The sequence below is a fragment of the Juglans microcarpa x Juglans regia genome, chromosome 2D (assembly GCF_004785595.1).
Source record: "Juglans microcarpa x Juglans regia isolate MS1-56 chromosome 2D, Jm3101_v1.0, whole genome shotgun sequence".
NCBI lineage: Eukaryota > Viridiplantae > Streptophyta > Magnoliopsida > Fagales > Juglandaceae > Juglans > Juglans microcarpa x Juglans regia.
The window spans coordinates 19656452-19671567 of NC_054596.1; the positions used below are offsets into that span (position 1 = coordinate 19656452).

Consider the following 15116-nt stretch of genomic DNA (forward strand, 5'->3'; position numbering starts at 1 on the left):
CCAAGAAGTGGATCCGGGAACAGGTCCATCGAAGAACATAAGGATGCCATAACAGCTCCTTCTTAGTTCCTAACAATTACACCAATCCCCACCCTTGAATTGATTTTATCAATGGCAGCATCCCAGTTGGCTTTGAACATATCTAATGGTGGAGCAATCCATCTGTTAACTCTAGCAGCTTGGGTTACTTTCTGTTGAGTACCATTCTCAATCCACAATTTAATAGAACTCATTGGATAAGATTTGATAATTGATAAGGGGATTGGAATTGCTGTTCAAAGAGCCAATTATTCCTCCTACTCCAAATGATTTTTGCAGTAATAGCAAATTCTATGAATTCCAATGGAGAAAAGTGATCCAATAAAAATGATAGAATATCTTTAAAAGATCCTTCATGCAGGCTTGATTTCTGAATTCTTTTTGAACTCATAGCCTTGAGAACTCCCACTTGGCTAGTAGGCTTCCTAAGGACACTTTGGTATTAAAAGGTGTCAAACCCATCCTGGATCCCTCTCTGTATCACACTGATCTAGATGCATCATTCCCTACTCGAGACTTGACTCAGGGTAGCTCACATTCTCAGAACTCTACTGTTAAAACAACTATTGCTATTGGTATTAAAAGAAAGTGGAAAATGAGGGCTAGAGAGATGAGACCTAGAGGTAACCAAAGGCCAATTGATTCGGTTATGGATGAATCTAGTGACCCTATAGTAAGGAAAAGGCTTGCTGCAGAAACTCAGGGGATTATCATGACAAGAAAGAGAGCTAAACAAGCTCAGTTGGCAGTGGCTAGTTTCCAGCCCTGCCAAGCCCCATGAAACACTTAGCATGGAACTGCCGAGGGCTTGGGAACCCTCGGACAGTTCGTGAGCTCCACCTCATGGTGAAGGAAAAGTGCCCGGATGTTGTATTCCTATGTGAAACAAAATGTAGAAGAAAAAAAATAGAACTTATCCGAGACAGACTTAGATTCGACCATTGCTTTTCTGTCGACAGTATTGGAAGGAGTGGGGTATTGCCATCTTTTGGAAAGGAGATATTGAAGCTGAACTAGATATATATTCTCACCATCATATCTCTATCTCTTCATCTTCTAACATTCCAAGCAAGAAGTGGACTGTAACAGGCTTTTATGGACAGCCTTCTACTACTAAAAGAAGTATTAGTTGGGATCTTCTCAGGCTGATCCATTCCAGAATTCATAACCCCTGGTTATGCATGGGGGACTTTAACGAGGTTATATTCCAAGAGGAGTACTTTGGCTCCAACATACGCCCCTTTAAGCAAATGGAAGATTTTAGACTGGCCTTATCAGACTGTGGACTTATGGATATTGGTTTCGAAGGATCAAAATTTACTTGGTGCAATAAAAGGGAGGGGATTGAATTCACTAAATGTCGATTGGATAAAGCCCTATCCAATGTTGAATGGCTTAACCTCTTTGACTCTAATCAGGTCCTAGTTCTTCCAGTACAATGCTCTGACCACAACCCCTTGTCTATTCATTTCTCAAATTCTGCTCAAGATGAATCCTCTATTCACAGAATATTCAGATATGAAGTGGCTTGGGGTAAAAGAGAATGGTGCACTGAACTTATTAAAGCTACATGGATACATAAACCACATCAGGCTTCCAAACTTGATGATACTCGAGGTATTTTGAAGGCATGCAGGGATAAACTCAAGATTTGGAGTAAGGAGGCATTTAGACAACAGAAGAGGCTTCTAAACTACAAGAGAGAACAATTGAGAATTTTACAAGAATCCAATGCTGGCCAGTTTAATAGTCAAATCAATGTTCTTCAGAATGAGATAGATGGGTATCTCGAAGAAGAAGATCTGAAATGGAGGCAAAGAGCTAAACAACGGTGGCTTAAGGATGGAGACAGGAACACTAAATACTTCCATAAGTGTGCATCTCAAAGGAAACAGATGAACAGAATCAAACATATAAAAAATGGTAATGGAATTGTGACCTTCAATAAGGATGAGATTGCAAGGACCTTCCAAGAATATTACCAAAGCCTTTTCTCTTCCTCTAAACCAAGCAACATCGAGGCAGCCTTGAATAATTTCCCTCCCTCAGTCACTACAGAAATGAATTGCTCCATTGCTAGTCGTTTCTCTGAATAGGAAGTGGAATTTGCAATTAAAAACATGAATCCCCTCGGATCTCCTAGTCCAGATGGATTTCCAGCTGCTTTTTACCATCAACATTGGTCATCAATAGGCAAGGAAGTGACAGATGCAGTCTTAGAAGTGTTACAAACCAGACAGGGCTTTAAAGATATTAATCAAACTTTTATATCCTTGATCCCCAAGAAGAAGTGCCCACAATCTGCTTTAGATTACAGACCAATCAGTCTCTGCAATGTCTTCTACAAAATCATCTCTAAAGTAATTGCAAACAGACTCAAACTGATTTTCCTTTACGTGAAGAGGTCCCAAAGGTTGGTGGTTGTCAGAGCTCCCAAGATCAGCTTGGTCAGCGCCTACTATGGGACTGCTGGTGACGTTTTGACCCATCCCATCATCTTCATACCTGCTGCCTTCACTCTTGTTTTGGCGCCAAGTCCCTGTATTTTCACATTCACCATCTCTCTTACTGAAAATAGGAGAGTTCCTCAACTGTGTGCTAGCTCGCAACCAAGAGCCAAACTGAGGTATTGAGCCTTCACAAGCAAAATCTCCCCTAGAAGGATTAGGACAAGACAAGCCCGTATGTTTAATGGCTCCACATTGAAAGCAGAATAATGGGAGTCTCTCATACTTAAATGGAATCCAAAAACGTTTTCCTCCCATGTTAATGAACTTGCCCCTAGTGAGAGGCTTACAAATATCGAGTAAGACTCTAACTCTAAGAAAATGGCCCCAGGCCATACCACTAGCATCCACATCAACTGATAAAACAGTTCCAGCCGCTGCACCAACCTTTTCACCCATGGTTTTGTTCATTCCTGCAAAAGGCAGGTCATGAAGCTGAATCCAGAATGGTTCCTCCTTAAACTCTATGTCCTTTGGTGCCACACAGCCTTCACAATCAAACAAGCAAACCAAGGCCCTGTCAAAAGACCAGGGTCTTCCCGAAAGTATACGTTCCTTTTCCATGTGGTTCTGGACCTCGATAAAAAACCTGTTGGTTCCAAGGTGTTTGAAGGAAACCTGACCTTCTACTTTCCAAGCTTTACTAATGGTATTTCGAAACGCTCCTCTATTCATTTCCTTCTCTGCAACGATGAGAGCAGCCAGATAATTCCTACTTTTTGCTATAGAGTTAAGAACTTCATCATTTGGAATGATGACTTCCTCCTTCTCTTCTTCAGTAAGTCTCAAACCTTCATAAAGGTTAGACAAATCTTCAGCCATACCGTAACACTATGCTTTACTTCACGGGATCTCACAACCGAAACTCTCTTCAGACAAAGTCCAAGAGGGGCCTCTACGTTCAGAGAACAGTAGAGAGAAAACTCCACCTTTCCACGAAAGAGGAGGGACAGTGAGTGCTTTCTATTCCACTTGACTATGGGTGGCAATTCAAATGTTGCCATTTGAGTTTGTATGGTTTTATTTTGGATTGTGTGGGGTCATTCAGGTTCGGGTTATCAAAGAGCCAACTCTACCTGGCCTAAAAATTAAGAGCATTCTCATTAGCTTAGCTAAAGTTAAAAGAAGATTAAAATTTAAATAATTTGTGTAAAAAAGATTCCACATTAGATTGGACATCTCTAAAATAATTTGAATTTTAACTACAGTACTTTAACAAATATAGCTAACTACAGTTGCTTCATCAAACATTAAAATATTAATTTCTCACTCTAAGCAAATAAATTAAATCAATTAGAATATAATTATTATTAACATTTAATTGATAGAACTATAAAATGTGATAAAAATAAAATAAAATAAATAAATTATTAAATGAATAATATTTTATTATTATATAGAGAGTAAATGGATAATCTAATGTGAGAATTGAATTTAAATGGAATAGACAAATGTATATTCACGTGATATTAGCTAAAATTTGAAGATGCATTTGACCAATCTAATGAAAATGCTTAAAGTGCTAGTTTGGTTATACAAAACCAAACTATCTCATTTTATTTAATCATTATAATTTTTTCAAACTCTCACACAAAATATAATAAATAATTCAAGTACTTTTTTAAATCTTAAAACAAAATAATATTAAAAAATAATATTATAATAATATTTTATTCAACTTTTAATAAAATATCTCATCTTATCTCAACTGCATAACCAAACGAGGCTATTTAAGTAGTTTGTGTCATGTGGATTCTTGTCGAGTCAGTACATGTTCGCTCAATCTTCTTTTTATCAATTTTCAAAATCGTGCATGCATCTTTCAACAAATCTATTTAAAAATATGATTAACATATGCTTGAAGTTGTTAATATACACATGGACAAAAAATCTACTCTATACAACAACATTTATTAATAACTAAATAATTCAAATTTACAGCAATGCATTATATTTTATAAAAATTCTATTTATCATCCATTGCACGGCATACAAATATGTGATTTGTTATTTTTATTTTATTTTATTTAAACATACAAATATGTACGTGTTTAAATAGAATGATAAAAATGACAAATCATATATTAGTGTGTTTGTGAAATGGGGATGATAAGTAATATTTCATTTTTTTCCTTTTCTATGTGAGAGATGTGAAATGATTTTTTTATCATTTATCTTATTTTCGTAATTGAGTATCGTTTGTTTTACCTTTCACAAAGTAAAAATCTAAAATGGGAGAATTAGGTTCAAACCCTCTACTGCATAAAAAAAACAAAAGTAACAAAACAGTAGGAATAGGAAGATTACCACATGACATAAGATATTTCGGGATAATGAAACTAATTTCCTTTTCAAAATACAAAACATGTCCAACTAATTCGCACTCTTGATCTCCATACTAATGTCATCTCCACACGTGTATATATAATATAAATCCTAATATACATAATCCTAATGTCTTTAGTAACAAGCAGACAAATTACTAAACGAGGGGAATGTTTTCATGTAATGTCTTCAGAACGAACACGTGATGATTATTAAGATATTTGCAAAACTTAGATATTTGAAGTATGGTTACAACCTTACTTCAGTTTTTGTCATGATGAGAGAAATCAAAAAATATACATCAGAGTAGCTTCAAGCTTTGTTCGAAGATGGCATTGAAACTAATCATTTGTGTCCTACTGAGTGACAAACCAACCTCAATTGCACCATCTTCATCTCTGCACTCGGCAAGAGAAATAGCCCCTGAAACATCAATCTGAACCACTTCACTCTTTTTCGGCTTCCCCCATCCAAAATCTGTATCATAAATACCCAATCTTGGTGAGCCTGCAACCGTAACAAGACGACCCAACTCCGATATTTCTTTCCAATCTAGCAGCCACCTCTCTGCCCCTCTCAAAGCTCCACTCTTCAATTCTGATACTCTGTCGCCAATAACTTTCACAGCCTTGAAAAACCCAGTTTCTCCCACTAGCTCACTCCCCGCAATTGACACAAAACATATTGCTAGGCAATTTCCAAAATATGTGGAGGGTATTGGAAACTCCACCCGGTTTCTGCAATCTGCTACAAAGTTGAAGTAGTAGAGCTTATCATTGTTTGCAAAATTACTTACTCCACCGTTTTGGGATTTGATCAAGCAAACCCAGATGAGTGCACACGTTACCACAAATGTTGAGGTGTGTAATGACTCCAAGTCCGTAGTACATTCACTTGTTACCCGGTGCTTAAGATTCTCAATATGGGCTCGGCCCAGTACAAATGTGGCCCGAACTTTGTTAGCCGAGATATCATGGATGGGAACCGAGTCCTCCTCTTTCCATGTTGATGCCCACTTCCACCACTCCTCCAAGAAAATGGGCTCAAGTCCATTCAGGTCTTTGATCACACCCTTGTCATGGAGTGGTGGTGACGTGGCGAGGAAAGTCAGGTCTCCTCTACTCCTGAAGATTGACGCCCATGATTTGATGAAATGGTGGAATGCCCTTCCATCGGCTGCCACGTGCCAGAAGGTGATACCGATACAAATGCCCTTATTCGGAAAAACGGTGACTTGCACGCTCATGAGAGGGATCACACGCGTGTTATCCGATGACACGCGCGCTGGAGGCAATTGCGCCACGAAGGGATGCAATTCTCTGACATCTCGTGGACAGTTGGCTATGAGCTGATGGAAATCACCGGCACACTCGGCGATGGTCAAAGGGACGGAGTTTCCCTCTGCGTAGAGGAGATGGGGCTTGAGGGGTTGGGGAGGGCAGATGAGATCGGCGGCAAAGGGAAAGAAGTGTTGGAGGGTGAAGGAGAGAGAGTGTTTGAGAGAAGGAAGGATGGCTTGTAGGAAATGGTTGGTAGGCTGGGGGAGATCGTAGAAGAAAAGTCGTTGCATAGGACGGCAGAGAAGCCATGGTATGTCAAAGAAGGTGAGAGGAAGAGATGTGATTGGAACTGAGTTGGGCGGTGGAGCAACCTGGTTTTGCTCTAGGACCACGACTCTATAGGGTTGAGCCATCGACACAGAGAGAGAGAGAGACAGAGAGAGAGAGAGAGACCTAGAGGTGTTCTGTGGAGTATATGCATATGCAATATGCCTGAGTATTTTAATAATAATTATTTTCAATAATATTTTTAATAAATATTATTAATCTTTCGAGGTGTTTTTTTTTGTTGTTCATCATTTAAAATAGATCTATTTTATTTATTTTTAAATATCTTAGAAATATTATTTATCCAATTTTTTCATATTTTGATTTTATTTTTTATTTTTATTTGACTTATATATTTTTATTTTGTATGTATAAGACTGAATTAAATTACATTGTATAGAATATATGGATATTACAAATTTATTCATATAAAGGAAATGTTTAAAAAGAATAAAAAATATTATTTAAATGATATGAAAAAAATATATAAGTTGATATATGATATATTGTAAAAGAACTGTGCTACGGATCAACCACTGTTAACGACTGATCCATAGCACATATTACGTGTCTATTATTATTATTATTATTATTATTATTATTATTATTTTATGCAAAACATACCAATCTCTAGGCCTCATCTACCCCTCTCTCTCTCATCAGCTCTCTCTCTCCCTCATCGGCTCTCTCTCTCTCATACGCTTTGTCTCTCTCATCCATCGACTCTCTCTCTCTCATCCATCAGCTCTCTCTCTCTCTCATCAGCTCTCTCTCCCATCCATCAACTTTCTTTCTCTCTCACTAGCTCTCTCACTCATTCATCAGCTCTCTCTCATAGCCCACCCGAAAGTATTTCAAATTCGGAGAACTTGAGTGAGTGCATGCCATGTTAGGTGTGGTTTGGCTGATACCAAACAGTGACTAATGTAAAGTATTTTTCATTGTAAAAATCATTATGTAAAATAGAAAAGTGAAGTTTGTTGATGTATTTTAAAAGATAAGATAAACAAATTATTGTGAATGCTCTTATAGAGCCTTTTATTAATATTTATATTAATAGTTTAGAGAAGATATACAAGGTATATGACCGATTGACACAAACTATATAAGGAAAAATATCAAAACATAAAAGAGAGGATTTGAACTTAAGGAGTGTTCCTCTCTTGGGTTACCATATGTGGACTTGATGTAACCCATTACAACAAAAATTCGTTTTGGGGACCGTTTTTTATTTGGGATGAAATAAAAATTATCCCAAAAAATGAGATGTAAGAACAAATTTTGAATTTCGTCCCTCAAAAATGATCGAAGGCGTTTACTGTTCAAACATGTTCGAATGGTATATGTAGAGATGACAAATTTCATCCCTAATAAAATAACAATTCGAACATTGACAAAAAACATTCGAACAAAATAAAATAAACATTCGAACGGATATTATATATGGTCAAACGAGAATTTGACGCGTTAAGTGATAAAATTTAGCAGGACATTGACTTACCATTCAAACCACATATAACACATTCGAAGGTCAAAGTTAATCAATATTCAAACATATATTATATATGATCAAATGGGAACTTAGCAGGTTAAACAACTAAATTTAGCGGGACATTGACTTACTATTTGAACAGATTATTATGCTGCTTGAACGAATAGTTTAATCAATGTTCGAACATAATTTAAGAGTTCGAATGGAGATTTATTGCATAAATATTTGGTGGAAATGGAGAAATGTTTGAATGGTATGTATTCCGTTTGAATGGTGACATGATATTTATAATCTTTTATGGCAACACAATATCTTACTTAATTATGGATAAATATTTAATTTATATAAAAAATTAGCAATTAAATAATATATAAAATAAAAAATCAATAATTAATTTAGAAAAGACGAAGAAGATTCATAATTAAATTAAATTTACAAAACATAACATATTGTCTATAAAAGAAACAAAAAAAAAAATGCAAATAAAAGATGCAAACTAGTACGATTACAACTCTCTATACACATCATCAATTGCAGCTAGAAGTGTCTCTAGTTGTGTTAGCCGAGTATTGATCGTAACCTGAGTCGCAGACATGACATCAATTTCTGTATGCAAGTCAGAGATACTAGCATTAATCTTTGTGTGTAAGTCTGAGATGCTAACATTAATCTCTGTACGTAAGTTAAAGGTGCCAATACGGATCTTCGTATGCACAACATTAATCACCACTGATGTCTATCTGTGGATCTCTGCACGCACCATATATGTAATCTCCTCACAAGTAGATGTGCGTGATGCCTTGGCCTACCGGGATGTCTCATCGGCCGATACTCCATGATATCTCAGGTGTGCATATACCTGAGTATCAAACGACTCTAGAATAGGATCATGAAGACGAAGTCTCGAATGACCCGTGCTTCGTGACAGGGTGGAGGAATTGATCAATCCAATCTGCTCCCGGACATGCTTTGCAATATCTAGCAGGATCTCGGCATGTAGCAGAAATCGTGTCATCAAGATCCTAAATGGCAGTATATTTGTCTTAATGTACTAAGCCTTTGATCGAATCATATTGAATATATAACCCACTAGGTCAATAGACACCCCATGAGCAATGTATATCATAACTTCGTCCGATCCATACCAACCTCTGTCTTGTGCTGCCGAGGATCAATGTTGTTAGCAATGATCAAGTTCATGATCTTGAAGAAACCAGATAGATCTGCTTGTTTGATGCTCTTTGTCCTATCATAGAGAGGAGCATTTGGACCAACAACCAACTACCTCACCTTATGATCATAGAGGTTATCGAACACATCTCTATCAGATCCCTCATGCTCATTCGTCTCCCCATCACCCATAGCTGAAGATTCCCTAGCCACCACGTTTGGATATGCTATACGCAATCGTGAGATACCAATGAAATTGGCGAGTTTGTTTGCTAAAAATGTAATTGAGGCTTCGCGGACCGAAAAAAATGTATGCATGATTGTCATCTTGGTTGGAATGACCGAACTCTTTATAAAACTCTAAGATGATGTCGATATAGGAAACAAAGTCCCATGCTTCCTCCTTCGACTTGGGGATTTGTAGCACCCGGCCCATTAAACCCAGGGCCATTCATTGGATTCTCTTGTTTTTTTTTTCCTCTCTTGTTTTCACGCAGCTGAGTAACCTCCCCTACCCCCCACGACATCATTTGCGGTGAGCTCCAACTTGCCGCTTGCTTTTTTATCTTCTCAACCGTTTTTCTATTTTAGTTTCTACACTTCCGAAAATTTCTCCACCCAATCTCCACTTATTTTGTTTCAGTCCATCCTCTCAAACTCTCTCCTTTTATCTATCTTCTCCGCCCCTGGAAACTCTGCCATCCAACCACCTCGAGTCAGCCCCCTCGGCCTAGCGCCACTGTGTCCTCAACGGAAGCCTGTCCCACACACTTGTCGGCCTCCTCTGATCCAATCAAGATCATCGTTAAAAAGGATTCAGCACTGTCACGCGTCTATCGAGGCTCCGCAAATCAGACAACAACTCTCCTCTTCAACCACCTCGCAGGGCGCTGCCTCACGTTAGAAATACCATGAAAACAGCCCAACCACCGAGCCCCAATTGGCCAGCAACTTCCTCTGTTTTGCTATGCCAAAAACAGAGCAACCCACCACCAGTTTCACCTTAAACTGCAACTCCTCGTGTCAAGCGAACCCACCGCTAGCTACCCAGCCACCGCAAGCATCGCGCGGTGTAGCCCTTGCCACACTTGAGCAAACACTCAATCACCATGAGCCCTATCTTGTACCACCAGCCGTTGCTCCAAGTGTCCCCATGCTCGGCCATTTGCAGTTGATAGATGAGGGCTCGAGGCTCAGTCAATCTTCTAACCACTACCGACGCCGTGCTCAGATCCTTCGTCCATGGTTGCACCACCATGCACGACCTCCACCCCTCAGGTGCCAGGTCGTCGTGCTCACCACCGTCGATCCCTGTCCAGCTCACTGTCCCATCGCGCCTTCATCTTCCCTTGGTGAGTATGCTTCTGTGTTGCTCAGTTTTGATCCAGGCGTTCCTTTTGGTTTGTCCCACTTTTCTTTTTCTTGTTTCTAGCCGTACCCAACGTGCATGCATGTTGATATTTTCATTTTCCAAAACGCCCATCTTCATTTAGATAGTTTCATATTGGAACGTTTTCATATTAAACTTGTGTTAAGAGTTAAATTACTAAATATTCTTACAATTTGATTTTTGGGTAGTAGACTGTAAGTATTTTAATCTTTTATTTTTTTTGAGCACTTTAAGCCTATTATATGAAATAAACCTTGTATGGTTTTAATTTAGATATGATTAGTAGTTTGCAATGATTTTTAAAAATATTATTAACTATTTTTTTTATGAACTACTATTGTTTAAAGCAATTTACGATTTCCTACTACATTATATGCTGGTGGTATTAAATTTGGGATATTTTAGGGTTTTTGTGAATTTTAGTCTTTTTTAGGAAAATAGATTATTTAGCGTCTCAGTTGTAAGCGTTGAAAAATTGTGTTAAATTCGGATATTTATGAGAGTACGTGACTATTTTATAGGTGACAATTGATTTTTCGTTCAATACTGCTGTGGAGAAATTTTGAAAAGCTAAGAAGTTCAAGTAAGTGGGGTTCCTATGCTAGATTTTACACAAATTATTGAGACTGAGGTTGACTTTCTTAAAACTTTGCATATTTTTGTGATGAAATGAGAACTTGGGAAAAACCAACCTCGGTCGCTTATTTGCACTACTCATGAATTCTGTATGAAAAAGAGAAAATATTTTCTAACATGCATTGTGTAGACATGAGCTAAATTTTGTCATGTTGTCTCTGAAATCTGAAAAAGAGCGATATTCAGAATCTAAAAAATTGTGCATTGATTTAGAAAGATACTCTGACTTTTGTTTTCGGTATGTGAGAACGATCTGATTATGCTTTGGTACTCTGTTTTATTTTGATATGGCATCTGAAAACCTTTGGCATGGTGTACTGATTTTGTATCTGACTGTCTCTGTTTGGGTTGGTACCAACTTCTCTGTCTCTGAGTGCACCCACTTTGGAAACAAGGTGGTTTTATTGTGGTATTTTCTGTGCGCACACTCGGGGCTCCGAGAAGAATAAGAGAAAGATTTCACCTCTGTCTCTGCCCGGTTTGGCCACCGGGGATAGCACAACCTTACCACGGGGGTGAAACATGGTCTCTGCTCTGTAAGATGCTCTGTTTTGATATGATGATGATGCTCAGATTATGTTATGCCAAAGTGTATTTTTTTAATATGGAATGGATCTTTAAATATGAACATTTGACTCTTTTGGAGTATGAAAAGATTAAAAAGTTGCTCTGATTTTCTGATAACATGTTTATGAGATCTGCATATAAAAATATAATGTTTTGTTTCTGCATACTGAACTTTCTGAAAAGGCTCATGCTTGCACGCTAGTATGTGTTCTCTGCTTACTGAGTTGTTGATAACTCACCCCCTCTTATCTCTAATATTTTCAGATGATTTGAATATTTCCAGTTGAGGATCAAGAATATGGAGCATAGTAAAGAGGAGTTAAGAATAGTGGTTTAAGCATAGGAGATTTGCATGGGTATTGAGGATTTTGTTATTCAGTAAGTTTGTTATGTTCTGATGATATGAATTGTTGGTAGATTGATGTTTTTATTAAAACTTTGTATTGTCTTGGATTAATTATACTGGAGTATTTGATGTGAATTAATGAGTAGTTTGTGAGATAGAGAAAAATTTGATTATGTACTATGTGGATGGAAAATGATTTTAGCGATATGAGTTAACTCTTCGGACCCTCGGGGACGAGGCGTTACAGGATTAGTGTCCAACCACGCTTGAGGAAGACAGCTGGCAAGGAATGATCCTCCCATAGAAGGTCCTGAAAGTCAAAGATCTTCACTTGACGTTCCAACAAAATAGTCCTCTCTTGAACTACTTCACTAGAGGATTGCCCTGGTCTGCCATGCTTTTGTCCCCTATAAGACATTGTCAAATTGAAATTTAAAAAATAAAATTAAGAAAATTAGTTATAAAATATCATACATATACCTCAGAAGGCCTCCAACGGTGACAGAAGGTGCCGATTGAGGTAGGAAATTCCGGCCAGGGGTTGTGGCAACGATTGCAAACGGTCTCCTGGCCATCACGGGGGTGCAAGATGGTGCCTGGCAGTGAGAATCTGTCGGGAGGGTTCTTTATGGCCAAGAGCTTCCTTGCGGATGACAACCAACATCGACGTTGGTTGTGGTGGTTAACGATGGCTCGCTGTTAGAGGGGGATTTTGGGCAAGGCTCTTCTCGCTCCCTATGAGGACATTTGGTGCATTCAACAAGATAACCTATGTTGGCCATGATAGGTCATCCAGTGAAGTTGCCAAACGCGAACCTTACTGCCTGAGAGGGGGCGACAGCTAACCAACCCACCGTTGTGGGCCTCCTTGGTGCACAGTTACGTGCACCCATCACACATCATGCATGGCACTGTGCATGTGATGCCGTGCATGCTTTACGTGCATTGTGCACAAGGCACGCCCATGTACTTGGTTCTTGCCTCGTGCATAGTGGGTGCCTATCTCTCGTGGAAAGTGTCACGCGTGAACTCGGTTCTCGCCTCCTCTTTTTTTTTTTTTAGTAGCAGTATTAGAAAATAAAAGATGGAAAGTTGAGAAAACTTATCTGAGATGAAATTTATCTACTCATTTGGAGATGATTCCATAAACTGAAAAATCATCCTTCTCCCACTTTTAGTAACATGATGATCCCACAAACAACGTCAACTGTTAACAGCAAAAATTGCCCATTGTTTGGAATGGAAAAAAGTCATCCTTTGTCCACGGTACCGGTTTGGGCCTCTATGATGCAGTCGAGAGCCCACGGTGGCGACTTGGGCATTGGTATGGTGCCCTTATGTACATATATAGCCATAAATAGAAAAAGAATACATAAAGTGTAAATAAAGAAGGATATATACAGATTTATGTGGTTCGGCGTTGGGCCTACGTCCACGAGGTATTTGGAGGGAAAATCTACTATAATGGGACTATTTTTACAGTCTACCATAGTCTTTCGTATCTCTACGTATAATGGAGGTTCGAAACCTCTTTAGCCTAGAGAAGATAAAAAAAAAAAATCGCGTCCCACTTCATTAGGTAGAAGATGATGATCCCCCTCTTTGATCTGATCAAATCTCCTTTTACGAAGGCCCTTGGAAATTGTGAAGAATGACAGCTTTATATCAACTCATCATTTACTTGTTTGACTTGCTTTCTTTTTGCAACTTTTACTTTTCATTTTGTCATTTCCTTCTTTTTCTCTCTTGTATCCTGATGATTGCCTTATGGTGGACCAAGCCTGGTGTCTTGGATCTGATATATTTACCCCAACACTCACATAATACAGTGCATTTTATTAAATTTATCCTTAAATGATGTAATGTTAAGAGGTTGTGCGACATGAAGACATTGATAGCAATGTGTGGGAAAACTTTTACTTCTGGTTCTAGTGAAGGAAAAATCATTGAGTCATCTTCTCTCTTGACTAGGGGTGTAAAAAAAATGGGAAAACTGAAAAATTGGATTGCACCGGACCAAACTAGTCAAACCGGTCCAATCCAGAATTGTTTTCTGTAATGGCAAAACTGGCTGGACCCAATTGTTCTAGGCTTTTTAAACTCGAACCCAACCGGTTCTCTATAATATATATTTTAAATTAATTTTTTAATATTATATATATTATTATAATAATATATATTATTAAATAATTATTTTTAATAATAATATATATTAATTTAAAAAATAAACTGAAATTGTAAAACTTTAAACTCAAATTGATAAATCACATCAATTGAAAAATAAATCCTAAATATCAAATGATTTGAATTTATATACCAAAGTGGTAAATAATATCACTAAAATATTATTTACTGAACAAAAAAAAAAAAAAATATTCAAATATTATTACCAAATTTTTATGACCTAATAAATTCTCAATATATTATTTTTGATAAGTACATAATACAATAGTAAATTAGTAATACTAATATACATTAGTGTATAATGTATATTAATTATAATTTACTAATATACTATCACTATAGTCTATCAATAATATAGTTATAATAAATTAAACTCGCTATAACTAATACTAATATATATACTAATACTAATAGTCTAATATAGTTATACTAAATCACTATAAGTACTAATACTAATATATAGTTATACTAATAGCCTAATATTAATACTATTATATAGCCTAATAAATTATATAGCTATATCAGGTACTAATATATATACTACTACTATTAGTCTAATATAGACTATATTTATACTTATACTAATATAGTTATACTAAATCATTTTAACTACTACTAATATATAGCTATACTAATATTCTAATATTGATATTATTAAATAGTTATACTATAATACTAATCAGTATAACTAAATCACTATAGTCTATAACTATATATATTTAGTATCAATGAATTATTATATTCTTTAATGTATAACTATATAGTCTATATATAGAACTATAGAATTAATATCACTATTTGTAGTAGTAACACTACAATAATATAATATATAATTGCATGTTTCTCTGTTTTT

General features: G+C 36.9%; 2 protein-coding genes across 2 annotated transcripts; one reads left to right on the plus strand and one right to left on the minus strand.

The window, feature by feature from the left end:
- Positions 1-1220: 1220 nt before the first annotated feature.
- Positions 1221-2135, plus strand: LOC121249346. Its single transcript, XM_041148057.1, has one exon. It carries the CDS (start codon positions 1221-1223, stop codon positions 2133-2135), a length of 915 nt encoding a protein of 304 aa, XP_041003991.1.
- A 2942-nt stretch (positions 2136-5077) lies between these two features.
- On the minus strand, positions 5078-6605 carry LOC121251195 (coumaroyl-CoA:anthocyanidin 3-O-glucoside-6''-O-coumaroyltransferase 1-like). The gene has a single exon (XM_041150558.1). It carries the CDS (start codon positions 6562-6564, stop codon positions 5173-5175), a length of 1392 nt encoding a protein of 463 aa, XP_041006492.1. The 5' UTR covers positions 6565-6605; the 3' UTR covers positions 5078-5172.
- Positions 6606-15116: the final 8511 nt, after the last annotated feature.